The 26404-nt window shown below is 43.2% G+C and overlaps 1 protein-coding gene and 1 long non-coding RNA gene across 12 annotated transcripts in view; one reads left to right on the top strand and one right to left on the bottom strand.

Annotated features, from left to right (window-relative positions):
• The window catches only part of LOC308193137, a 30751-nt gene extending 6816 nt beyond the window's left edge, over positions 1–23935 (top strand). Inside the window, exons 2-3 of the long non-coding RNA XR_013949411.1 lie at positions 17680–17862; positions 22278–23935. This is a non-coding gene — a long non-coding RNA (uncharacterized lncRNA). The remainder of the gene's footprint in view (positions 1–17679; positions 17863–22277) is intronic.
• CLIC5 (chloride intracellular channel 5) overlaps positions 1–26404 on the bottom strand; it is a 75024-nt gene that overhangs the window by 39822 nt on the left and 8798 nt on the right. The window contains exon 1 of one of the 11 annotated variants that reach the window (XM_080587397.1): positions 20684–20705. The exons of 8 other annotated variants lie outside the window; for them this stretch is intronic. Coding sequence is in view for 1 of the 3 variants with exons in the window: in XM_080587405.1 (XP_080443531.1) it covers positions 12432–12494 (63 nt within the window). In the remaining 2 variants the exon portion in view is untranslated. Of the gene's footprint in view, positions 1–8592; positions 8616–12431; positions 12828–20683; positions 20706–26404 lie in introns of those variants that run through there. 2 more of the 11 variants (XM_080587405.1, XM_080587395.1) reach the window with 2 other exon arrangements.

Raw genomic sequence — 26404 nt, 5'->3', positions numbered from 1 at the left:
GAAAGAGAATTTAGCTCTTGAAGCTCCCAATTTAGCTCTTCCTACTTTTCAGCCAACAAGGTCTGACCTACACTAGCATGGTTGTTCAGAGCCTGACCAAGGCAGCATCTGCTTTGTTTCATCTTTGAAGGCCCTTGAAATGCCCTTCTGTGCCAGGGCAAATTTAGGTTTTTGTGCCAGGGGAGGTTTAGGTTGGATATTAGAAGAAATTGAAATTTCTTTACTGAAAGGGTTGTGCAGCACTGTAACAGCCTGCCCAGGGCAGTGGTTGAGTCACCATCCCCGGAGGTCTTCAAGGAATGTGTACATGTAGAACTTAGTAGCATGGTTTAGTGGTGGACTTTAGTACTAGGTTAAAGGTAGGACTAGATGATCTTAGAGGTCTTTTCCAACCTGAATGATTCTATGGCTCTGATGGCTGGCCCTTGTGTACCCGTAGAAATATAAACAAATACTTATTTAACCAACACCTGAATAAATCCCATCATACTATTGTGCCCAGGACACAAAGAGATACTTTAAGACATGCAAGTGGCCTCCGAACACTATTTCTATCACAGTGGCTTTGACCAAATTTGTGCCACATTTCAGTGGCAAAGAATACCAAAGCTTTCTTCTGTGCTTTAACCAAGCCCTACTCTGGTTTGCCAATATACCTTCCATAGCAATGACTACTTGGTTTGCAGATTTTAAGGCATGTTTATTCCTGTATTGATTCTAACTATATACGTTTCTTTACATCATATGTAGTCTTCCTCTGAGCTAGAAGACGGTCTTCTTTGGTGTCTTATTCCAATGGTTAATGACTTTTACAGTTATTAATAAGCCTATTTCTAATTCGACTATATCTGACTTCAACTAATTGTTAATAGTACTTGTACTTGTTACCACTATATTTAAAAGCCCCCTACAGATACATTTAATACTGCAGTCAAGTGATTTCTGTTTTTTTACATGAATGAGAAATATCACCTTAAGGACAGCACTCTTAAGTTCTTTTTGAGTCTTAAAATTATCCTTCTCTACATCTTTTCCAGTGTGGTAATATATGCTAGCTCTGTGTGCTAAAATATATCTTTGCTGAACTTTAGACAGTTGAGCTTTGCTGTCAAATGTCTTCAAGCTGGAGCATCTTCCTCCATGGATTAGCTCATCATATATTGAACTCGACTGCTAGCATGCAACAGCACACACTCCATGGGGACAACTAGCCCTTTTCCAAACAGTACAACATTGTACTCAGACGTCTCTACTAGCAGCAGAAGCTAGAACATTTTATATAGGCTTTCGCATCTTCAAGGTTAACAGAAAGGGAAACTAAAGCAATACATAAATCAAGCAAACTTCCTTCTGCACGTAAACTGCATCCCAGTATCATGATCAGATATTAATATCTGAAATATTGGCAAATGGAGAATCAAGTCATGATATTTTTTCTTAGTCCAGAGGAAACCAACATATGCAAGAAGAGGAAAAAAGTAATTTACTGTTATTGTGACTATTCCTATATATAATCCTTATCATAGAATCATAGAATATCCCAAGTTGGAAGGGACCCATGAGGATCATCTAGTCCAACTCCTGGCACCACACAGGTCTGCCCAAAGTTTAGACCATGTGACTAAGTGCACAGTCCAATCGCTTTTTAAATTCAGACAGGCTTGGTGCAGTGACTACGTCCATGGGGAGCCTGTTCCAGTGTGTGACAACCCTCTCAGTGAAGAACCTCTTCCTGATGTCCAGCCTAAACTTCCCCCGCCTCAGTTTAACACCATTCCCGCGGGTCCTGTCACTGGTGTTTACAGTGAATAAGTCACCTGCCTCTCCACTCCCCCTCGCGAGGAAGTTGTAGACCGCGATGAGGTCCCCCTCAGCCTCCTCTTCTCCAGGCTGAACAGGCCCAGTGACCTCAGCCGCTCCTCATACGTCTTCCCCTCTAGGCCCTTCACCATCTTCGCTGCCCTCCTCTGGACACTCTCCAACAGTTTAATGTCCTTCTTGTACTGTGGTGCCCAGAACTGCACACAGTACTCGAGGTGAGGCCAGACCAGCGCAGAGTAGAGCGGGAGAATCACCTCCCTCAACTGACCTTGCAAGTTTTATGTGTATGAAATTCAAATGTGATAGAATTTAAAACAAGAGAATCACCTTCAGCCTTGAATATATGTTTCGACCATTCTTAATACATTTTGCATCGAGCATGCACAGGTAAATGCCATGGTCTTCTGTCATCTGCCCTGTATATAAAATTAGGGACTATTGTGAATGAGGATTTAAAAGAGCAAACTATCACTATCTGGGCAACTTCATCCATAATGTTATGGGTTTTTTTTGCTCAAGTAGCTATAGCAGGGATAGGTTTAACTCCTACAGTCCCACGGGTGCATTAATTAATTATTAGCCTCTTGAAATATGCCTCTTTTAGTGCTTTATCTGAGTGTTACGCATGGTTACCAGAAATACATACAAAGAAGCTATTTCAACTTCATTTGGCAATCAGGCACATGGAAGAAAATTGGAGAAGCACAGTACTTCACTGGTAGAAGCTGAACCAGGAGACCCAGGGGACCAACTTCGAAATGATGAAAATTAAGACACTTATTGGTATAAATTTATGAGTCTGAATGCCTGTGAGAACAAGCAGACAAAACAGAGAGGTTGCAATAGAAGTCACAACAGAAGATACAAGACCCTGAGAAGGATAAAGGGAGAGCTGGAAGGAGTGGATGGGAAGGGAGCTTTGTCTCAGATGATGCCTGAAAGCAGACACACATCCAGTTCCATTTGGTTTGATTTCTTTTATGTCCACGAAATCAAGGCTTTCAACATACTCTGTTTGGAGACAGTTCTACATCACAGAGGTGATCCCACCATACATTTCTATTTTCAGTGGTATTCAGGATGCCATTCTGAGAAAGAGCAAAGAATACTCCCTGCTCCCACAATGCCTCCACATCTGATGGAGGACTATAATCAGTGTGTTACAGAGCTGGAACTGAGACCAGGAGAGCCTGAAAAACTTGTCCAAGGTCACCGAAGAAGGCAGAAGAGCAAAAGAGTAAATAAAAGAATTTGGGTGGTAACCTAGCGATATTACTGACCCTATGTTGCAGAATGTTCATGGCAGGACCTTTTCACATTTTGAGTAGAGCTGGATCAAAATAAAAATAGGAGTTTCAACCTGGTGGGAACTGTTGCTGTTGCTCTGTATTAGGATAAAGAGCTGAAACACTGATTTGTTCATAGGATGGAAATTCAAAAATATCAGCATTTGGGGCCACTCTATCATGGCAAAACTTTGCAGTATTATCATACAGAATCAAGTATATCTCTGGTGCTTTGTGTCCCAGTCTCTTTTCTGAGCACACCTTCTCTTCTGACACTGTAGCCACACAATTTCTGTGGTGCACCAGGGTAGCTGAATAGAGGAGGAATCTTATGTTATATCATGAAAGAGATATATCAGCCAGGGAGCACTGTCATTAAAAAAGGATATATATAGCAGGTTAAAAACATAAACACTCAAAAAGATAAGTTATCAAATGGGAGATCAAGTGCACCCTCAGAAAGTTTGCAGACCACACCAAGTCAGGCAGGCCTGCTGATTTGCTTGAGGGCAGGACGGCTTTGCAGGGGGATCTGGGCAGGCCAGGTTGATGGGCCGAGGCCAACGGCATGGCGTTCAACAAGGATAAGTGCTGGGGCCTGCACTTGGGTTGTAACAACCCCTTGTAGTCATAGAGGTCTGGGGAAGAGTGGCTGGAAAGTTGCCTGGCAGAAAAGGACCTGGGGGAGCTGGTTGACACCGAGCCAGCAGTGTGCTCAAGTGGCCAGGAAGGCCAATGGCACCCTGGCCTGCATCAGAAACAGCGTGGCCAGCAGGGCCAGGAGAGTGACTGCCACTACGTGCTTGGCCCTGGTGAGCTCGCATCTTGAATGCTGTGCTCAGTTTGGGGCCCTCACTACAAGAGGGACTTTGAGTTGCTGGGATGTGTTCAGAAAAATGCAATGAAGCTGGTGAGGGGACTGGAAAACAAGACATATGAGGAGGAGCTGTGGGAACTAGGGTTGTTTAGCCTGGAGAAGAGGAGGCTAAGGGAGACCTCACGGCCCTCTACAGCTACCTGAGGAAGCTGCAGGGAGGAGGGTGTCTGTCTCTTTTCTCAGGTGACAAGTGATAGGACACGAGGAAGTGGCCTCAGGTTGTGCCAGAAAGGTTTAGATTGGACATCAGGAAGAATTTCTTCATGGAGAGGGTGGTCATGCATTGGAACGGGCTGCCTGGGAATGTGGTGGAGTCCCCATCCCTGGAGATATTTAAGAATGTGTAGGCCTGGCACTGAGGGACATTAGTTACTGGTGGGACTCAGTAGGTAAGGTTGATGGTTGCACTTGGTGGTCTTGAAGGTCTCTTCCAACCTAGGTGATTCTACGATTCTTCTGTGATTACTGAGACAGAATAATACTCTTTTACAGTCATTTAAGTTAACAGTCAAATAAAACATTTTATGGAGTCATTCCACATGTATGCGTGAACTTTGCTATCAAGTTTATCAGCAAACAGCAATGACAAGTAGATTTCAGTTACAGAAAAATCTACCTTAAAGTAGAAGCCATGAGGACCAGCTTTTTACATGGGCAGATAGTGATAGGACAAGGGGGAACAGTTTTAAACTAAAAGAGGGGAGATTTAAATTACATGTTGGGAGGAAATTCTTTACTCTGAGGGCAGTGACGTCCTGGCCCAGGCTGCCCAGAGGAGCTGTGGGTGCCCCATCCCTGGAAGTATTCAAGGCCAGGTTGGATGGGACTTTGGGCAACCTGGTCTAGTGGGAGGTGTCCCTGCCCATGGCAGGGGGGTGGAAGTGGATGGGCTTTAAGGTCCCTTTCAACCCCACCCCATTCTGTGAGTTTATGATTAGATAATATTACTGACTTTGGATCTTCAAAACACAACTGAATACATTTTGAATTACTTTTGCACTGTAATAATTTTCAGCTCTTAAGTATAAAACAAAAAATCATGCCAGGGAAACATGATGCTGATTAAATTCATTAGACCTACAAAAAAAAAAAAATTTCACTCAGCCACTCAGCTGCAGATGTGTATATATACCATGGTTATAACACCTAGATGAGTTTTATTGCAGGTCAGCAATACAAAGTACAAATGGGCAAAGCAAGGGGCAAGGAAGGAATGGGAATGAGGATCTATTTTGGACTTTATCCATGTTACACTCTCCTGTGTCAAATGAACCACTTGAATCTATTTTCTAAGTACATACTACAGCACTTCAGGCACCTGCTCTGATTTCCTAGTTCAAAAAGATATAGGATGAATCCTGCTCAAAATCAAGACCTTCCTTATGCCAGCTGATTCTCCCTATGACTTTGAGTATGACTTTGCTGAGAAAAATAGTGCAATTGACATCTTTTAATCATTTATAACCCTAACACATAAACTCACTGCCAATTAGCACTTGTCTAACTCTATTAAATAAAGAATAATTTGAAAAATCTTCCACTAGAGCCCTTAGCTGCCAAATGGAAATACTAGTGTTTATGATACCTCTCATAGCTAGGATTAGTTTACTGATATCTGCCAGGTTTTGAAGAATTACATGTCATACAATCACCAGTAATACAGGTAGTACTAGTAATGCAACTAATACAGTTACTGTAATGATAATTTTGTTATCCTAAATGATCCTCACGCAGCATTCCATCAAAATATATTTGACATAGTCAGGTGAACTGATACTAGCGTGTAACTATGGAGCAGAGACGTACTTCCTACTGGCTCTCTTGGAAAGGATCCCTGTATATTTTTGGGATGCTCTGTCAACCGATCTCTGTGACATTTACTGTTCTGGAATAGCCGCAGCAGAGCCATATATTGCCGATAAAATTTTCCTGGGGACACTTACTGGAGCTTCACTGTCACCACTGAACTGTGACACACCAACCTGTGATTCTGACGAGACCAGAGAGACCACAGAGACCAGAGAGTCAGCTGCCAGAGATGGAAAACAAGCTATCTGCAGCTAAACATAGAGCGCCCAAAGCATACCGATGGCTATTTCTAAGTACAGGCAACAACAATTATGAATATCACCAGCTCTTTTTGGTAGGATTAAAACACTTTATTTACCTGATTTGACTATGCAGCTCAAAAAAAAATAAAAAAAAAAAAAGGAATAAAAATAGAAGATGGAGTTTAAACAAAATCTCAAATATACTTAAGGTGAGATTTCTCAAAGACACAAGCTGGTCTAACTGCTGCTGCTGAACTCAGCAGTGCAAGCTTCACTGGATTTTATGGCAACGGGATATGACCCATCCTGAATGTCTCTAAAGTCTTATCTGTTCTAATTATGGGTTCAATTTAGAAAGGTATTTAAGGAAATATTGAAGTCCATGCATACTCAACAAAAATTTGAATGTTTAATTTTAATCAGACGCTTTGGTCACATCTAACATATACATTGATGCCATCGAGTTCAATAAACAGCCAGCAGTTGCGCCTATTTTTGTAAGGGGAAAAAAGAAAAAAGGCAAAAAAGGCAGGTAAGGGTGTCATTCACCTTTAGCTAATGATTAGATCATGTATGCAGGCAGGAGACACAGATGAAATTCCCTTCTTAACTTGAGATCCAGTTTCCCAATCAATCATAAAAGCGTTCCAGCCTAGGTTTAAGGTGGCATGGATAGTGATTATATCCCTGCCAAGTCCTTTTGTACATTTGGCCTGCTTAAACTGTACACTGTCTGTCTCCAGTATTCCCACCAATGAGACACTTGTCTTCGCACAAGACAAAATCTGCAAATGCTCAGAGAGAAAACAGAGACGCAGACACACAGACTCTGGCCTGTATAACTCAGGCTAAAGCTTCTTTAGAGTATTGCTTTTCTTCGTCACAAGGAAAAATATGCAACTTGCAATTTTAAAACAGTTGCTAAGCGTCTATTTCTTAATTTATTGAATTATGCTTTTTCAGCAATACAAAATTAAAGCAAAATTAGATCTTATCAAAGTGGATTTTTTTACTTGACTCTATTCTTTAGATTACTTTATGGTAAATGCTGAATTGGAAGGCCAGAGAAACAAGTCTCAGCCCAGGTAGCATTTCTCCCACTTAACTGGGGCTGCAGTGTGTTACTGCTTGTTACTGCAGTGGGTTATGTCGCTTGTTCAAACAGTGTGATTCAGACTTAGGAGGCCTGACTATCTTTGCCCATTTTACACATATATAAATTCTGTGGGCTTCAACAGGGTCAATCCTGATTGGAAAAGAACTGAGCAAGAAAGGAACTGAGCCAGAATCACACTGAAATTCCTGAGATCTGCACGGAGCTCATGAAGCAAAAGTATACGAGTGCAAACAAAGCTTTAAAATTATTTTCCTCCCAGTACATATGCTGATATCTGGACTACCAGTGGACTCTGGTATGGCTTGGGAACCTTGATACCAGTGCACAAGGCCAGCACACTGGAAGACAGAAGATTGCTGCTCATGTACCCCCTCACCAAACAAAGTTTGGAGGAGACAAGGCCTACGAAGCCCACCATCTGCTCAGCAGCTCAGAACAGACAAGAAATGCAGGATCCTTATAATAACACCCGTGCTCAGGGCAGCTGCCAGGGTGATGGCTGAAAGCTGTCAGAGACTGCATGCACTGTATGCATCTGTGTATCTGCCGTGTAGGTTGTCTACTTCTCTCTTGAAACATGAAAGGCTTGGCAAGTCACTAGACCAAGGATCCAAAAATATGTTATTGTCCTCCTTGGACTGCCAGACAGGCTGAACCAGATGTTTCAGTATCAGTATTCTTCCTGGTAGTTTTCTTTCTTTACTATTTCCTCTTTACCTAGAAAGTTCCGCTAAAGGTAGAAATGATTTTTTTATGGAAGACAAAAGCTGAGTTCACAGCAGCTGGTAAAATATCCAGGCGTCTTAAGAAACAGAAATGAACTTTGTGCCTTCCAGATCTGGTTGGGATTCCTAGTCATCGTCAGAAAGTTTCTAGAGGGCAGTCTATGAATCAAATAAATTACAGAGCTTGTATTGTTATAATAGGTCAAAAGGAACCCGTCAAGCTCTCTCTCCCAGTTTGCAAGGCCATTGCTGGCTTTGAGAAGCCCCAAAATTTGAAACTAAAACCAGTTTTCTTATCTCAATGACTCTATCACCTTAAAAACACAAAAAGCTTTAATTATGGGGACTGGTTGTACTGAGAGTAACCTTTTTATCTGCATCTTCCTTTAGGGCTCCATTACAACAGCTCACCAAAATCCTGACCAGGGTTAGTCTGAAATCACCCTATGGTGGAGATAATTAAAAACAGTAGGGCTCGCCCCTAGCTGAGTCTTGTCAGTGCTTTTAAGCATACTCCTAATAGACTCCTCAAGCTCCTCAGAATGAAACATTTGGAGGTGACAAATGGCTCGTAGGCTCCCAGCATGTCTGCTTGCTCCTCCAGCAGACCACGGCCACACCGAAACTAACCTCTTTTCTTTATGATAAGCCTCTAGCAACAGTGTCTGGAGAAGTCCTTACAATTATATCACCGCTGTTAGTCCTTGAGCCTTACCTTGGCTGCTGCCGTATCCCTGAGGCGCTGCAAGGACACCTTCGCCATGGCTGGTCGTGCACAACGCTCTCTGCTCCTAATGGGTGGGACAGGTTGAGAGCGTTTGGCGTGGTTTATGACTTTATGCCTTCAATTAGCATCCGGTCAACGGATGAGTCAGTGAGTTCAAGGTCTCTAACAGGTCTCCCTCTGTGCTTTTCAAAGCACATCCACATTTCCAGTAGATGGGTGTTGGGCATGACTGCAGCTGAAGGCTCTGTGAAGTAAAGCCTTGCAGCTTTTCAGCAAAAGCTCTTGCAAACCTGGTCCGATGAGCGTATCCAGAATATCCACCCCAATGCCACAGCAATGACTGGCTGCAGAAATAACTGTCTGCCAGCTCACTGCTTGTCGTCCTACTGCCACGATGACACTACTGCCTTTTGATCATCAGAAATATGGATTGTTATGTATCTTATTATAGATATTTATAAATCAGGAAGATTTATTTAATTAAATGTACTTTGGACAATTTCTGTGGTTTGTTTGCTCTCTAGACTGTGCTCGTCCTGAGCAATGCAATCAGACAGTTCCACTTCTGAGCCTTGTTTGCATCACGTTTGGTTTTCCACACTTAAGACAAATCCGCTGTCAAATTAACTTTGCAGATATTAAGCAGCACCCTAACTCTGAAATGCAAGGAACATACATCCAAACACCTGGTTACACAGCAAACAAAAAGAAACCATAAAAGTTCTGTGCTCCTCCCATATGCAATTTAATAGTCGGTATTGCTGCACATCTCTCAAAAGAGCACCAGTTCGGTTTAGTCATTATATTCAAGTGTACAGGTGCAAGACTGCCAAAAAAAGCTAAATATACCTTCCGTCAGTATGTCATTTATACAGAGGCACTTTGCTTCTCCAGCATACAAAGAAATAAAATTAACCTGAGTTACAACCAGCTGGGCTAAGCACAGAGCAAGCACTGCCTCCTGATGCTTACTTCCCCAACGCCGCTGCTGCCAGCATCCCTCGCTGCTATATAGCAAGCCTTTTATTTTCCAGCAGCCTCTTCCAAGTCCTTGCCAAACAAGTTCAGAGAGCGATTTGCTGCTGGAGAGTTTCGGTGTTTGCCACGGGCCTGCCTACACAACCTGCGGACTCGGCTCCAGCAGCATCTCCCCGCTCTGCCTGGAGCCCCATCTACCCACCCCTGTGCCCCGGCCCAGATTTGGGGGAAAGGAACAGAAAGGAACACTCCTTAACAGCAAACCACCTCCCAGATCCAGGTTAGGGCACCGTTAGAAAAACAGAAAAAGGTGTAAAATCAATGGGGATGATAACAAATAGGTTTGATAACCCGCCTCTGCCGTCCCGGCTCAAATGCCCGTGTCCTGAAGCACCGCGGTGGTGCCCAGCCTCTCTGCATGGCTCAGGAGATAGCTGACCTGCATTAGGTTACAGCACGGCTCTTTTGTTTACAGTCATCCCTCTGCTTGTCTTTCTACGGCTCCTGCTCTACCGCTTGTTAAATAGAAAAAGGAAATAGAGCAATTGTGTAACACCTCTTTTTTTAACCTGAGACACCAACTGCTTTTATTAGAGGCTCGCTGGCTGGTGAACAACAGCCTGTTCTGGTTTATTTGTCCTTGCAGAAGATTCAGTTTTCTCCAGGCCATACCCGCTGTCTTACATCGTCTCACTGATCTCTTTTCTGGCTGCGGATTCATTCAGGGGTGCACGGCCGAACTCCTTCCCTCGAGTAAATGTCAGCTCTGCAAAAGCAAATGACGAAATGCTCCCTGACCCCAGCACTGCCTGATCTTAGTACTTCCCTCGAGTGTGGTCCTTGATGTTTAGATTTGCCACCCATCCCAGCATCTTATACTCACCTGGAAACTGCCACCTTTCTGCTCTTCTTCCCAAACTTAAAACAGCACAAGGGCGTCCTCCTCCTCCTCTGCAGTATCCCTTTATCCAGTTATCCTTTTAAATTTCGTGCTCCAGCTAAGTTTTCACCTGTTCATATTTCTCTTAAACACTCCTACTTTTCAGCTTTTAGCTCCTGTCTTGTTTGGATCTTCTTGTTTATTTTTCAACTTTTGAGCTGTGTGTTTTAATACTCTGGTTACGTGTTTTGCTATTCAACTTGTTAGACTTTTAATTAAATTAATGGCACCTTTCCAAAACTTCAAGAACTGCAATTTTTCAACCCAAACGGAAAGTCTCCAGGAAGATACCAATTAATTCTTCTGCTGCAGCTCAGCAAATTATGAGTTTTATGTGAGTCTCTATACAGTTCTGTAACATGCATTATGCAGGAAGCCACATTGCTAAAAATGTTCTTTCAGGAGTTATAAATCTTCAGGCGATGGCATGGCTCCACTGACTACAGTAAAAATTTTGCCACTCACTTATGGGTCCAGAGCTTCACACACTGAAAAGTGGCCTTGACTTTCACAGCTGATGCTAGTCAAATTACCGTGTATCACAAACCTCCATATCAGCCTCAGCAAAATAGGGTGGGCACTAAAACAAGTCACTAGTTACAGGTTTGCATTCCAGAACACATTTGTGAGGACAAAGCACCAGGAAATCTCACTAACCTGTTTTTTAGCACACAAACCTCTCCATTAAACTCACTTTGGTAGAAACAACTTGCAGAGGAAAGGTATCAGGACGTACAGACCCAGGCAGGTCCTTTTTAACACATTAAGGTCCTCACGAGGGATGTACCGGACAGTTACGAGCCAGGAATTCTTGTAAAATCTTTGTCTGATAAGTAAAAAAAACTCTGTGCTGGCCCGGTCAGAAAGGCCACACCTGAAATGACTGTTTTTGGAAGATGTATATGCATTGTGGTATGTGGCTGACATTTCAACTTATAGCCCAAAATATCCATCAGGGAGTACAAAGCAATTATGTACCCGCAGCTTGACAGAAGGGAGGAGCTGGAATTTGCTTTCCCAATCATTTGGTACTCTGTTTGCAAAGGGCCCGATATAACTCCCACGTATTAATAATGATCCCATCCAAACCAGCAATGGTTTAGGCTCGGAGAGACCAAACACCTGGGTTTTACATGGGCATGGTGGATTGACATGGGCAGAGGATTTAAAACATGCTCTGAACGTCAAAAAATCTGAGCTCTCCAGTGGGACAGCTTGCGTGAAGTTTGCTATTACTCAGGTTGTTTGTGTTACGGGGCTGAACTGTGCCACTGGCTTTAGTGGAAAGATTTTCCTAGCCCAAGACCAACAGATATACCCAGTCTGAAGTACTCTAAAATCCTACCATGTAATGGGTGCACTTGTTTTTCTGTGTTTAATCATTAGATCAGTTTTCTTTATTAGTCACCCTTGTAAAAAAAATCAGAATGGGCTTTAGAAACCAAGAGTCCAGGAAATATAATCAGAAGTCTGCCAGCCTAGCTCTACCCTTTGTGTTTCCGGAGCTGTCAGTGCTTCAGACCTGACAGCCTCTGCCGAGGTACTGAACTGTGGTACCCCTCAGCTCTTCGCTCTTAATTCCCAAAAATGGAGAAGGAAGTCAGGATTCCTAACAAAAATCCTGGCACTCCGAGGTTGGGACCCAGCACGTTGCAGGCAGCAGGCTAAGAATAACAGGACAAACTCACAAGGAGAGCAATAACAATAAAATCAAGGAACTCTGGCTCTCCTGCAACATTACCTAATTCTAATGTCACGAAGAAGAAAGCAGCATGAACATGTTTGCAGGAGATAACAGGCTGTCACAGCACCGCGTCTGCTCAGCGCCAGAAAATTAAAGTTCGATCATTAAATAGAAGCCGAGGTGATCCGAGAGCCACACCAGTGTCCAGTTCACAGAGCAGCTTACCTTGACAAAGAGCTCGATTTCAGGGTCCTTTCCTTCCCCATTAGCACGAACAGAGTCTGTCATTTTTCACCCCCAAGGCCACCGGCTGATTTCCCGCTATTAAGTGGCAAAAGGAGGTTTCAGCCCCACAGCGGGTGGGTTTCCCTTCCAAAAAAAAAAGCTCTGCCAAGCTTTCAAAACATCACTCGCAACAATAAAACTCGAAACCGGTGGTGAAGGCAAGTTTGCAGGTGGATAAATAAATAAAAGGCAAATTGCAGGCAGCGGAGGAGCGGTCCCCGCCGCGGGGCTGTACTTCTTCAGAGCAACAAGTGCTGCTGTGCTCTGGTACAGAATCCTCATCTGTCAGAGCTGCACTTCTCGCTGCCTGCCCAAAATAGCCCGGAGCATAAAAACAGAGGGTGGGGTTAACTCACAGGGGAGGAGACAAGCTCCTGGTACCTACAGCAGGATCGGTCTCTGAGCAAACAGTTCTGCTCTTCCCGCTTTCCGCGTTTCGGTCGCTCCCTCCCTTATTCTGCAGCTGGGAGCACTGGGGAGATGGGCAGAGGGAAGATCCACGGCAGGCTGGGCTCCTTGCTTCGAGCACTGGGGGTGGTTTTCTTTCTCTTCTGAAGGTGTTTTGTCCTGCTGCTCAGCTGTTCAAAATCCTAATGTTGTTACTGCTGAGGATGGAGAGGGGAAGGGAGCCTGATTTCTTCACCCCGTGGGCTGGATGCCGTGTTGGTGCAAGGGGCGTGCAGGAAGGCAGAGCTCTGCACAGGTGGGAAGCCCTGCATACTGGGAACGGGGTTAAGCAGGACAACGAAGAGCTACAGGGCCTGGGAGAATAAAATAAAATTAAATATTTGGGGCCAAATATTGCTGGACTCATCCCTGGTTGCAGAGTGGGGACTGGTGTGTGATGGCACGCTGGAGCATGGAAGAAAACTTCTTTAAAGGGCTTCAGCCTCCTAACTGGCACACCTACGCTCCCTTCCCTCACCCCGGCGTGACTCAGAGGTCACCAGGCACAAATCCCGAGCGAGAGGTGGCACGGGGCGCGGGGCACTGACAGGGCAAAAAGGCACGGGGAAGGGCAGCGCCCAGGGGCGGAGGGGCCGGGCGGCACCTCCTTGCCTTTGCCATCACCACCAGCAGGGACCGGCCACCTTCATGCCCTCAAAAAGTCCCTTTGCGGGACTTTTTAATTCCAATACATGACTTTTTAATTACAAAGCGTGCTCCCATTTCAGGACCACAGCAGCTCCCTCTTGCACGCTGGGCGAGCCAGGCATGGCAGGAGCAAAACTGACCTCGTGTGGCTGCGGCACAGGTTTACCCTCCCCTCCTGGCACCCACGGGGCTGTCGGGAACTGTTCTGACATGATCAAACAGTCGGCTTTCCTAAAAGTGCTCCCAGCTGCCAGCCGTCGCGATAATCTCTGATTCCCTCCCTTGACCTCCAGGCGCTTGACACGGGTCCAGGAAAGCAGTGGCCAACATCTCCGCGGCAATTTGGGGAAACTCTCTGGGAATGCCTATCAACAGCTGTTGCGTGCACTCCCCGAAGCACTCAAATGGTTAACAACCTCGTTACGCTGCTGCAACTGTAATTACAACATAATCAACATCGTAATTAGCGTAAAAGTGCGCTTATGGTTTTTAGATCTAATTAGCACTCATTCAAATAACTGGAAGGTTAACTATAAGAGAATTAAGTGTTATTACTCCTTTGATTTCAAATTTTTACATGTAATTTTTGGACTAGGTACATTAATTACCAAACATTTATAGTATAATTATTCATAGGCCTACAGGCAAACTTCCAAGGACATGGGCTAAGTGTACTTGTGTGTAGCAAAAAGAATCATTGCACTGTAATTATATATTACAGTTATAAAAGTCAGCCAAATATGTAAGTACAGTCACCGTATCTCTGAAATGCATCCATAAATAATATATTATCATCTACGTGGCTATAAATTTTGCTGGAAACTTGTTTTGCTTTAGCATCTCATGCAACAATGTAATTTCCCTTTATTGAAGGCTCCTGAAAATGATGGCAAGTGGGTTGCCCTGACTGAGGTTACCTGTAGCTCCAGCCTCACTGCAAACACTGTTTGGATATTGGCAAGTGCTTTGCACAGTTTATATCACAGGAGAGTATATATCAGCTCTGGAAGAAGAAAATACTGCCAGCTACAGTACTGCTAATGCGAAAACAAAGTGTTTAAATAAAATCAGCATTCAAGGTACCAGCACTTACAAAGATGATTTGTGTGGCCTATTTAGATGTCTATTTTAGAATGGAGAAACGTGCCCTAGAAGTGCCTACTTTTTTTTCCACTGGTAAAAAAGGGAGCCCAGGGTAACAACCTCAGATGGAAGGCGTTACAATGGCCAGACAAATCCCACTGTAACTATTAAATAACAGAAATTAGTGCCTGATTTCTACACACGTGTCATCTCCCACTTCAGACGATGTGCATGCCGTGCACCTCTGGAAGTTCCGCTACAGATGCAGCAATTTCTGCAGAGACTCAACATATCAAAACATTTAAATCCTTCCTTCCCAATTACTGTCTGGGTTTAGTCACGCGCTGTAATTAGTCTGTAAAATCAGGATTTTTATACTGAAGCTCAGCAAAGTAGAAAGGAAACTATGCAGTCCAGGGAAAGATAAGAAAACCTGAAGCTGTTTTCATTTCATCCCAGAATTAAGGTACTGTAGGAACGGGTCAGGCCCCATCAGTTTCATGCTGCTGGTGGGCCACAGAGAGAATAATCCAGCCCACCTCAAAAAACCACCGATTTTCAAAAATCTCCCTCTGGAATCCCAAGAAGAGGCTCCCTGCTTCAGCTCAGGTTTATTATTGCTAATAGAAAGCATCATCCTGAATGTTCATGACAAAATGAAAGCTTAAAAGCAAGCCTCTTTGATTATAGGCCATTTAATTAAATGGGAGTGAATGCAAAGATACATATCAGGGAACAGGATTATCGGGACTCTGTAGCATAGGACCTGCTGTAGAGCATTGTCTTTAGTTATTACAGCTACATTCTGTGAAACGCTTAACACTTTCCCACTCCTGAGAGTTACGGTGGAGAAAACAGGACTTAGTTCCTCAAAGGAGGTGCTCAGATCCGAACAAAACAGAGTCTTTGTTCATATAAGTGCTGAGGTGTGTTTTTTTTTAATAGATCCTAAAAGCTTGATTTAAGGTAACCATTGTAGAAGGCAGTGAGTAGGAGGAAATATATATATATTGTATATTATATAAATATGTAATAGTTCAGGAATCTATTCATGCATTTTCTGCTTTGCTGTCATCTAAAACTGACTTATCACTTACATCTGGGTGGAACCTTTTTGACTATAGTGGTTGTTATTGTCCACTTGGCTCTATTTTGTGGTACGAAAATCAGCTCTTTCTTCAGTCAAATGAGGGGTAAGATACTGATAAATAATTAGTACACTCTCATTTTGCTGTGAAGAATGAGTCGCTTAGTTTGGCCTATCATTTTCTCGCAAGTCAGAAGTAGCAGAGGCTTTGAGTTACCTACAAGAACATTAGATACTGAATTATGAACTCTTCATAAGCCAAGTCATTATTGTTTGAGGTTTATGAGACATATAAATGAATATGAGCATGCCGTGCCATTAATAAAAGAAGAGGCCAGCTACAGAAAAGGAACCGTCACATCTCCACGTAAGACCGCTATTGTAGGTGCACTCTACCACTATCAGCTTTCACAGGCCTGATCCAAGCCTCACTTCCAGCAAAGATTTGTCCCGAGGGGGTGAATCAGAGGCCAAGCATCCAGCATGTAATTCTATCGTGGAGCTCTCCAACAGGCCGCTGAGCTACCAAGAAGGATCAGTGCACAGAGCGCATCGCGCGGCGTGCACGTGGTGCCGCTGCCCATTTCGTCTTGTTAGGGCAAGGAATTGCAAGTCTTGTATGACAGAGAACATTTCCTGGAAGGCAGAAATAGATTTTTTTTATTTCTTTTTTTTTTTTATGTTGGGAATAAACTTCCACCATGGAGTAACAAAAGAACCAAAATCTTGGTGCAGCTGTAGTAAATGGTATTGGGAGCTGCGATTTTTACCTGGGAATTATTTAACTGTTTAATTGCCTAAAAGGAAACCAACCAAGCAGCGAGTGCAGGTACTAATCCAGCATGTGTGAACAGGTTATGAAAATATAGCTTCTGGGGACAGTTCTGAATTACGGTAATTTGCAACTGCATTTATTGCATGCTGGTATCTTTGACATAGCATTTATTTAACAAGCGAACGTGTGAGAAACTGTGAAGCCAAAAATAAAGGGGATTAATTGAATAGCTTTAATTTTCACTTGAATTACAACGTCTCTATCTAGCTCTTGCTTGATCTTCAGAAAAATCAAAAGAGATTTGTCTCAGACATTTGGGGTCGGACTGTTCGCCTCCCCAGAGGCACAAGGCATGCGAGGATGTTCAAAGCACTTCTGAGCCTCAGAGCAAGGCTGGGTGAGCACACATTTTCCCCCAGTTCCAGAGATGCACACTGCCTCCAAACGTGTTGTTTGGATGGAACAAGGAGGAACTGTGATTTTGTTCCTCCTTCTAAATTGTGCCACACTCAAGGGCATGAAACAAAAGACAGCCATACAACAGCTGCACAGCCTGAATGTCCCAAGAAATGGATGAGGTGGCAAAATCTGGGCCAGAAAAACTTTGCATTCCCCTTAAATGGCATTTTTTTAGATATTCCCCTCTACAGCCATCCCCTAGACATTATAAATCTGTTGTAGCCACAAGCTACAGCAGATGTCCTTCACCATACGGTGAGAATGCATGATTTTAGCCCTAAAGATCTCTGGACAAAACCGAGCTGCTTAACGAAATGGGAGATCACTAGCATCAGCTCAGATGGCAGTTTCTCAAAGAGAGCTCCATGACATGATTTTTCTACGTAATTACGTTTTCACATGGATGCAGTATCAAACCTCACTGTAACGTTAGTAAGCATTAACAGCTTCAGGAGAAAAACCCACTGCTGTTCAGGGTGAAGGAGGATTTCATTATGGATAATGATCTCTCTACTTGCATCGAGACAGTCACAGCTGACCATTCACAGGGAAGTGGCACTCGAAAGGTACAACATCATCTCCTAATGCTGCATTTGATAGAGAGGTTTCTAGAGGACAGAGGTTTGTTTAATTACTATTTTCCCCCAAGCCATCAATTCAATTAAAAAACATAAATTTCTTCCATACAGGACCAAGACAGCTCTGGAAAGCATTATTGCAGCGGATACAATGGAGAGCATCACAGATTGTCCAGATCTGTGGATTACATCAATAACATAGCTGATGAAAAAAGGAATATGGATATCCTCAGCCCTTGTTTTTCAAAATAAGTCCTCCATAATGTTAAGTGCTACGAAGAAAAATAACACCAGGTAAATGTGATGTACCCACTGTTGTTGACTCACTGCTGTCATAGAACTAAAACGACGTGATTTTACTTAAAACTCTGCAACAGAGCAAATAACACATATCTCTGTCTTAATTTACAGGTGTTCTTAGTGCAAGTCCCTGTTTAGGTTATTTCTGTTCATTTCTCGGTGCACGTCTCATTATGAAATAAATCTGAATTGATTATAATTTGCTGCATGTACATGCAACTAGGATGAAATTCCCTGAAAAGGACCAGCACACAATGCGCTGCTCCCACCCTGATTATTGAATATACAGAGAAAAGGTTTGAAATTGAATGTTCATGCCACGCAGACCTCAGCCTGGGTTTCAGTTGCTCCCAGTAAACAAGGCCCCACGAAGACGCAATTGCTGCTGATTTCCTTGGGTGCATTTGTGTTTCACTCTGTTGTTTAGCGAGCAATTTGGCTAACTGCAGAAATTACGCTCCGTATCGATGCGCATTATTTCTAAAAGATGAAGCCTCAGCAAATCAGTTTGAAATTACTCGTGACTCAAACCAGTTCCCTTGGGGTTCAAGTGCTGGCAGCAGTTCACTTTTAGCTGTGCCAGATGAAGCCGTAACCAACCTGCACAGCAGGTTACGTGCACGCATCTGCACAGCACATTACAGCATCCTCCACGGCATGTGCACTATTTGGCTTAAGAAAGGGGCTTCTGGTTGTTGGCCCCCCAATAAACCCATCTGTGATCACTGTGAAATAGCAGAGGTCAACATCGCGTCGATGGCAGTGCTGTGCGCCTGGGTTAAATGCTGCTGGCTGACCTTGAGCCTCCAGTGGACTGTGTAACCCTTCCATTCTCCTTAGAAAATGCTCATTCATTTTTCATTTCACCTTTGGGTACTTCTGTGCTAAAGTTTCCATAAAGTTTGCCAGTGATCAAGCTCACTTTCCTTAGTGCATCACCTCAAGCTGTTATGAAATGAATGAAGGGTGGTTCGGTCTTTTCTTTCTTCTACACGAAGGTTCAATGTCTTGACATTGTTAGATCTCATTTTATTTTTTCTTTGCTTAAGGACCCCTTTCACAGCCCTGTTAACTCAGACAACAGCATAGATCAGAGCAACGAGGTTAGCTGAGCACAATATGAACCCCTCTTCAGCAGCGACACTCACAAGTTATTAGATTTCACTGGTGACAATTAGCACCACGCACAGGTTATGAGGACTTCTGAGATCACATCCCTAGGTGAAGGAAGGTGGTGACAATTTTTAACAAGCTTAGCTTAAGCCTGAAGGTAAATCTTAGTGGGAAATTCAGCTCTGAGCACAGTCTGAACAGTGATGGGGTCTCATTTAAGTCTGCCAGAATTAGGAATACTGGGTAGACCAACTTGAAAGATTTTTCATCTTAAATGGAAGATTTTCCAAAAATTTTTTATCTTTTCCCTAAATCTCAAGATTTCCACAATGTGTATGGCAGGTATCACTCTTATAAGGAACATGTGGGCCTGTGGGTGCTGGCTGTGATATTCCAGTCTCACTGCTCTGACCTTGGTGACAATTACAATGCAACTCTGTAGAAAATGGACTAGCTTTTCCTGGGAGACCTACATTAGTTAGAAAAATGCCAATGATATATGGAGCCCTTTACTCGTTATTAGCAATTTCCATCCATACCTAGCCAAGCAGTAAGTGAGAGTTGGATGCCAGACATACTCATAAATACACATAAAGGCATTTTGTGATGTTGTGAGAAATCCTAAACCCCCCTGCAGAGGAAGGCAGCTGTAAGAGACTCTCAGGTTCTCTTTTGGATTCAGGTTAACACTGAAAAACATCCTTCAAAGAAGAAAGGCAAAGAGTTCAGAAAGGGGAAGTCAGGTGTGCTGCCAAGAGTGACTCCTCTCAGTTCTGTATCTGGACCATATGGGAGTTTCTACCAGCACTACTCATGCTGGTTTTCCTGAGCACAAAAGAAAGACTTTATTCTACAGAATTATCAAACCAGCATCCTCCGCAATTACCTTGTTTGCTATGAGTGATCTCTCAATTAAAACATAAATTAAAAGGTAATTGAATGTTCTTAGGGAAAATGACTAGGCAGTTATAAGTGACCTTTTCAGATAATTAAGTGTATCAGATCAAAACTGAAGACAAGTCAGCCAGGTCATCTGTTGAGGTTGCAAGATATTATAAACCTATTATAGATGAGGGAAAAAAAACCACCCTATAGTTGCACTGAGCAGGAATCCACTCATACAAATTCCATACTGCAAAGCTTCATAAAATCAGAGGAGGACTCATAGCAACTGGAATTAATCCAGGAGGGAATGATTTATTATTGATAGGGCTGATACTGCCACCTATTTTTAAGTCTCCCTAATGCTTTCCCTGAGTACAATGTTTTCAATTCCATATAACTTTTGCCAGACTATAGAAGGGGAGTTTTTTCACACAGGTATCTGCCTCCTTTATTTATGCACAGTGCTTCAGACATCCAAAGGTTTCTCTTGCAATGCCATCAGCTGCTGAAGTCACTGTTCCCAGTCCCACTGTCTACATTTAAAAAGAAATGGAGATGAAGCTTGAAAGGGAACAGAAATGCAAGAATGTGACCTGATTTCCCCCCACCCCGGTCAGCAGCCAGGCTGAGAACAGACTCCTGAACTCCTCAATGCCACTAGTGCCAAATAAAAATCTAATAAAAACACATCCAGGTATCCAGAATCCCCCAGTTAGAGAACATTCCCTGTGCAGGTATGTGTGTGCATGCAACATTCCTGCACACAGAGGTACAGGTGCGCTGCCAGCACGCTCCCAAAGCCCTACCACCGGCCCACCTGTCCCGCTGTGCTTGGAAAACCCGTCCTTTGGTGCGTTTTGTTGGTTTTAAAATTAGAACTTGGTTCCTTCCCCTCTGAGTCACGCAGCCCAGCATGCGCCTTTATTTGACGAGTTAATTGTTAAGGGGAATTAAGCAGCAGAGAACGCTCTTGGGCGACCTGTGTGCCCGGACTCGAGGAGCACCAGCTCTCCCTGGCCGGCAGCCGCAGAAGAAAGGCCAGGGCAGCCCTGCTGCGGGCTCTGCTTTTATACTCTGCTATTTTTAGCTGTTATCAGCTGCGGGGCCCGGGGCCAATCAGCGCCCGATGCCTCCAAGAAACCCTGCTCCGGTCCAAACTTCGTTCTCCGCGGTCTCACGGGGAGGAGCCCGATGACCGTGATTTTGCTGCTCCCAACTTGTGCTGGTGGCTACGTGGTCTCGTTTACTCAAGGCGACGCACGCCGAAGTAAATGAGTAGTTAGGACCAGGAGGCAGCTGCTGAGTCAACAGAGACGCTCCCTGCCTGCGTTTGGTGAAAACAGAAAGAATTTAGCTTGCCACGCGAAGCCCAGCGCGGAATGCGGTCCTGCAGAGTGATACGTGGATGAATAAATCAGCCCCTGCGTTTTTGTCCTTTTGTTTTACTAAGGTGTTCTTTGTTATGTCATTTAGGAACTATGCGCTGTGTAACTAGAAACTGCTTGTTGGGTACTGACAAACCCATCGCCACGGAAAGAGAAGAAAGGCAGGTGCCTGGGCGTATCGCACCTTGTTATCTGATATTTCCCTGGTATATTTGATTAGACCTTTCCACGGAAATGTGACTTTGCAGTGATTTGGGGCTGTGTTGGTGGGATTGTAGCACGGAAACCCAGCCCCTAGGGACATGTGAGGTGCCCAGGGCACCCTGCCTGACCCCCAAGCTGCTGTTGCACAGGGCACAGGTCTCCTACCTGCCAGAGCATCTGAATCCCAAATCGTGTCCTACACCTCAGAAAGAGCAACTTCCAAATTTTTTTTCAAATACATTTTAAAATAAATCCAAGAACAGCATAAAGGCAGGTGGGCAGAAATCAGAAGAGAGATTAAATACACATATATTAGTGTATAAGCTTCTACTCCTTCTGTTTTCTTCCCAGACAGTCCTCAAGCTACAGGGATAAAGCTCTGAGCTTCTACACACAGATGCTAAGATTTCCTAAAAAGCAGTAAGACAGACAAGGAAACAACTGCATTAGGATTTTAATTAAGGATCCAGAGAGAAGCCCTTTGAACCTGATGAAGTCAAAGTTCAGGACCAGTACCTGTGAGCACACCAACGGGAAAGTGAAAATTAGGCTCTGTTAGTGCTCTGTAGGCAGACTAGGAAACATCATAAAGATGTTAGAAAAATATATATATATATATATTGCTGCTGGAAGGAAAACAGGTGTCAGGGTAAGTGAAAAACTGTGAAAGGCACCAAGAAATTAATGAGGCTTCTTCTGACTGACTCTAATGTGTTTACATCTGGACATTTCACTTAAATTGAATGATGTATTTACTTAAATGATGGTAGATATCTTAAACAAGGAAGTTATTAAAATAATCTTTTTTTGCTTCTTGTTTAGTCTAGTTATAAAAGTAGAAGCAACCTGACACAGGATGCAGCTGTGAAAAGAGGCACCTTTGTGGAAAGAAGATACATGCAGAAGGGAATTGCTATGACTGGCAGAAGTGGCTGTCCAAAAAAATAAAATAAATGATTCGCTTGTTTAGCCCCAAAACACCTGAGGAAGTCTAAGCCTAAACTGACAAAAGAAGTGCCCAATGAAAGAAGGAATGCTATTAGACCACGCTGGCACAAGAACAAGGATGCATTAGCTGCACATGAATAAATGTCATTTGGAAATTAGAGTAAGGTGTCAAGCCACCAGAGCAGTGACATTCTGAAACAGCCTTCCAAAATGAGTAATAATGGGCACTCAGCTTGCAGACGGACCTTTATCTGTTTATGAGTTATGTATTATGTGATGAGGCTGCCTGTGGCACAAAAGGACTCAATTTTGTATCCCAAAAGGTCACCTCCAGATACATGAAATTTTCTTCAGATTACCAGCAACCAAAAAAAAATCGTGTTGGTGATTGTGCAAAGATTTTCTCCTTTCTGTACCCCATATTTTTATACATATAAGCAAGCAGGGACTGCTTGGAGGTGACTGCATGGAAGCTGCAACAGAAAATCAATTAACTTGCAAATCAAAATTCTGCTTTCAAACACTGTTTGCCTATATTGAAACCAGACCTACGCACTAAGCAATTTACTTCTCATCTATTTCTAATTGTGCTGTTATATCTTCATGAAGCTCACCAATGTTTGGCAACATTATCAGAATTGTACCAACATTAAAATGTCAACCACAGTTGTATCACTCATTGATAGGATACCTGGAGGTCTAAATAAGAAAACCATACCTGCAGATAACATGTCAATGACTCATGAGACACATGCCTCTTCCTTTTTTCTTCCCCCATAGAAGATAGCTTCATACAGGTTTGTAACATTTGCCATTAAGCACTTGTAAGTATTTAAAAAAAAAAATAACACTGATATAGAAACATATTCAGGTGTACCTTTCCAGCTATGAGAGTGTATAAGACGACATTGAAAATATTTCTGAAAGAACCAGTAAATACAGGTACAGTGGAAATTTTCCCTCTGATGCAGGCTCTTATGGTCCAAAGACACAAAACAGATTTTCTGTTCATGACTAAAATCTTTAGCTACATTTGAACTGGTACCTAAGATAGCAGACCTAGTAAACTCATTTGGCTTTTCTCTTCTATGCTGGTGTCTAAAATAAAAAGTGACTATAAAACAAAGATAGTTGAAATACACATGTATGGGGGTTGCTGTTAAAATAAATAAATAAATAAATAAAAAGGATAAGAGTTGACTAAAGTCAAAAAAGAGTGCTGGTTCTCCGTCTTGGAAAGAGGTTAAGATGTCTGAGGTTTTATCCCTTACACTGTCCACTGAACTGTCCAACATCACGATGTTTGTTCACCGTTGCACTTCAACTGTTGCTGTGTATAGACTTTGAAAGAAAAAGAGGAAAATTAAATAGCCTGAAAAAAAAAATCAGTGTGGAGTTTTTTTTCCAGACTGATTAGAGTGAGAAATACCTAATGATACCTACTACCATAATAAGCTTCTAGTCTAACTGGTCGTCCAAGCTTTAAAACTTATTTAAACTGGTGGCATTCAGCTTCCTTAACTTCAGGTGGTCACCCCGCTGCGTTCAGAGGAGTCTATGGCTTGATTCAGCTGCCTCAGTCTTGGTATCCAGCACCGCCTGAGAGGCCTTAGGAGAGCTGAGAAATCCATAAACAGTTATGGGAAAGGATGTGTGGGACACTCACGGCCTTCTGCAGAGGCAGCTGGAGCTCAGGAGGGAAAAGGCATCCAAAACTGCAAACTGAATTAGGCCACTACTTGATACAACTAACGGAGTCTGCAGAACAACTAACATTACCCTGCAGCTGGTGCCTACACCTGGCCACACGAAAGAGCATCCCGCTGCACTATTTCAGTTAGCTTTTTGTTGCAAAAGGAGCCTAGGCACCCTGCTGAGACACAGTTAACAGCTTACAGACACCTGAAGTTAGGTTAGGTAAGCCAAAGCCAATCCTTTGTATCTAAAGAAAACAAGGAGCAGGGAGGAAAAGCAGCTTTTTTTACATATATTGTTACCAACTGCTCTGCTGGGACTATCTATTACTTCGTCCTTGTAGAACATCGGTCTCAGTAGAGTTGCTTTTTGGGTATTGTTTCTGCAATAAACAATTAAATAAAAAAAACTACTCTATACTGGACAGAAGCCATTTAACAGCGGACTGCAATGCTAGTTGTCAGGGATCGCATGAGCAAAAAAGTAATCAATCCACAAATCCAATCATTTTCCTCTCCTAAAACGTAACAAAGGACAAGATGTTTCAAAAGAAAAGAACAAGAGGGGCTTGGATAACAACCTTTATTTTCTGAACATCAAAAAGGGAGTCAAAAAAAAAAAAACCACCAAAAAAGAAACCAGTAAATAAATCCCTTTTTAATTTTCTCTTAGTATGACCTACATATGTGCTTTGTGTTTGCTCTGGCCGCAATCACTGCGCAGTAACATTTCCCAGACAATGCGGGTCCCTATTTTGAAGCTGTTGCTACGTTACTGGGCTGTACCCTGCCGCGGTCGCTGCCGAAGGCGGCCCAGGAGGGGCGGCCGCACGTTGGCTCACGGTCATTTCCACCGGCCGAAAGGGTGCACAAGCAAGGCGGGGGTTTGGCAGAGGTCAGGAGCAACAACTTTTACCCCTTGTATCCAAAAGATTAAGCGAACTGCTGTTAGAGCACGCGTTCTGTTCATGACTGATGGGCGGGGAGCTGGATGTTATCTGTAACAGAACCGCCACTCGCCAGCTTTTCACACGTACGGACAGAATAATTTAGGGAAGTGTAAATCAAGCTATGAAGAGACCCGCAACATGGTTTTTCTCCTCAGAAATAAAGGTTGCATGCCTACTAGGATTACACGTTAAAACCTAATTGCTTACCAGCCTCCTGTCCATGGCAGGGTCTACCAGGTAGCCACAAAGCCATGTTATGCCTGCATGGCATGGTGCAGGTATGTTACAGACGGAGCAGTATTGTCTGTGTGAGCGCAAAAGCACTGGTGATAGTATCCTTCACCCCCTATTTACACCAGAGTAACTCTCTGCCTTCAAAAACACGCTGTTTTCACTGGTGGGTCAGGTCACATCCCTAAGAGAAACCTAATGCTCTCGAAGTCAAACGGCAGACACAATCCGTGCGGTAGCGCTGAGTTACAGCTACGTGCAAACAGGCAAGTACTGCATGGTCTAGGTCGTTACAGAAACCTTGGCTGGGGAAACTCCAGGGCTGGAAGATGAACTTTGTCATCCTAAATGTTTAAGGACAAATAAATATGCTGAAGTATAGCAGATGAAGCATCCTGACTAGAGACTTGGGCAAATGATGAATTAAAGAGGCACTTTTTGTAGTATTTATTTGGCACCACTAAATACACTACTTGTACCTGGAAACCAGAACTGAAGGAATATATAGATTAACTGGAGAGAGCCTGGAAGAGGTCAAACAAAAAACCCCACACCACACCTAGCCACTCAAAGCCTCAAAATCACGACTCATGCTTGAAGGCAGGCTGGAGGAAGTGTATTTGCTTAGTTTAGGAAAGAAAAAAAGAAATAAAGGAAATTTGATATCTCTCTTCCAGTACATAAAGAACCTAACTATTAAAAAGAAAAAACAGCATGACTGAGAGCAAGATAATTTTAACAAAGGGAAGTATTTTTCTCAGGAAAAGAGGAAAATTGTAGCACCTTGGTGCCCACACTCCCCCCCCGACTCGCTCCAGCAGCTCCATGTCCCTCTTGTACTGGGGAACACTGACAGAGACTAATCAGTGTAAGTGCTGAATCTGCATCTCTGAATGTTTTCAAAGTTATAAAAGCATTTATTAGAGGTAGTCTAGATAAGGCTGGAGGTCACGTTATTCAATCACTTGATACTCCAGAGCAATATTTCTGTAGTTGATTGTACTTGTAAACTGCTTTAAATAATAAGACTATCGGGAGAGAAAAACATCCATCAATTTCATTAAAACAATCCAAAGAAGTATCTCTTTAGGCTATTGGCTCTCCATTAGTCATTTCCAGCTATGGG

This window comes from Anser brachyrhynchus (assembly GCF_964034855.1).
Source record: "Anser brachyrhynchus genome assembly, chromosome: 3".
NCBI lineage: Eukaryota > Metazoa > Chordata > Aves > Anseriformes > Anatidae > Anser > Anser brachyrhynchus.
Note: the sequence above shows the minus strand (reverse complement) of the source record. Positions and strands in the feature narration are given on the sequence as shown.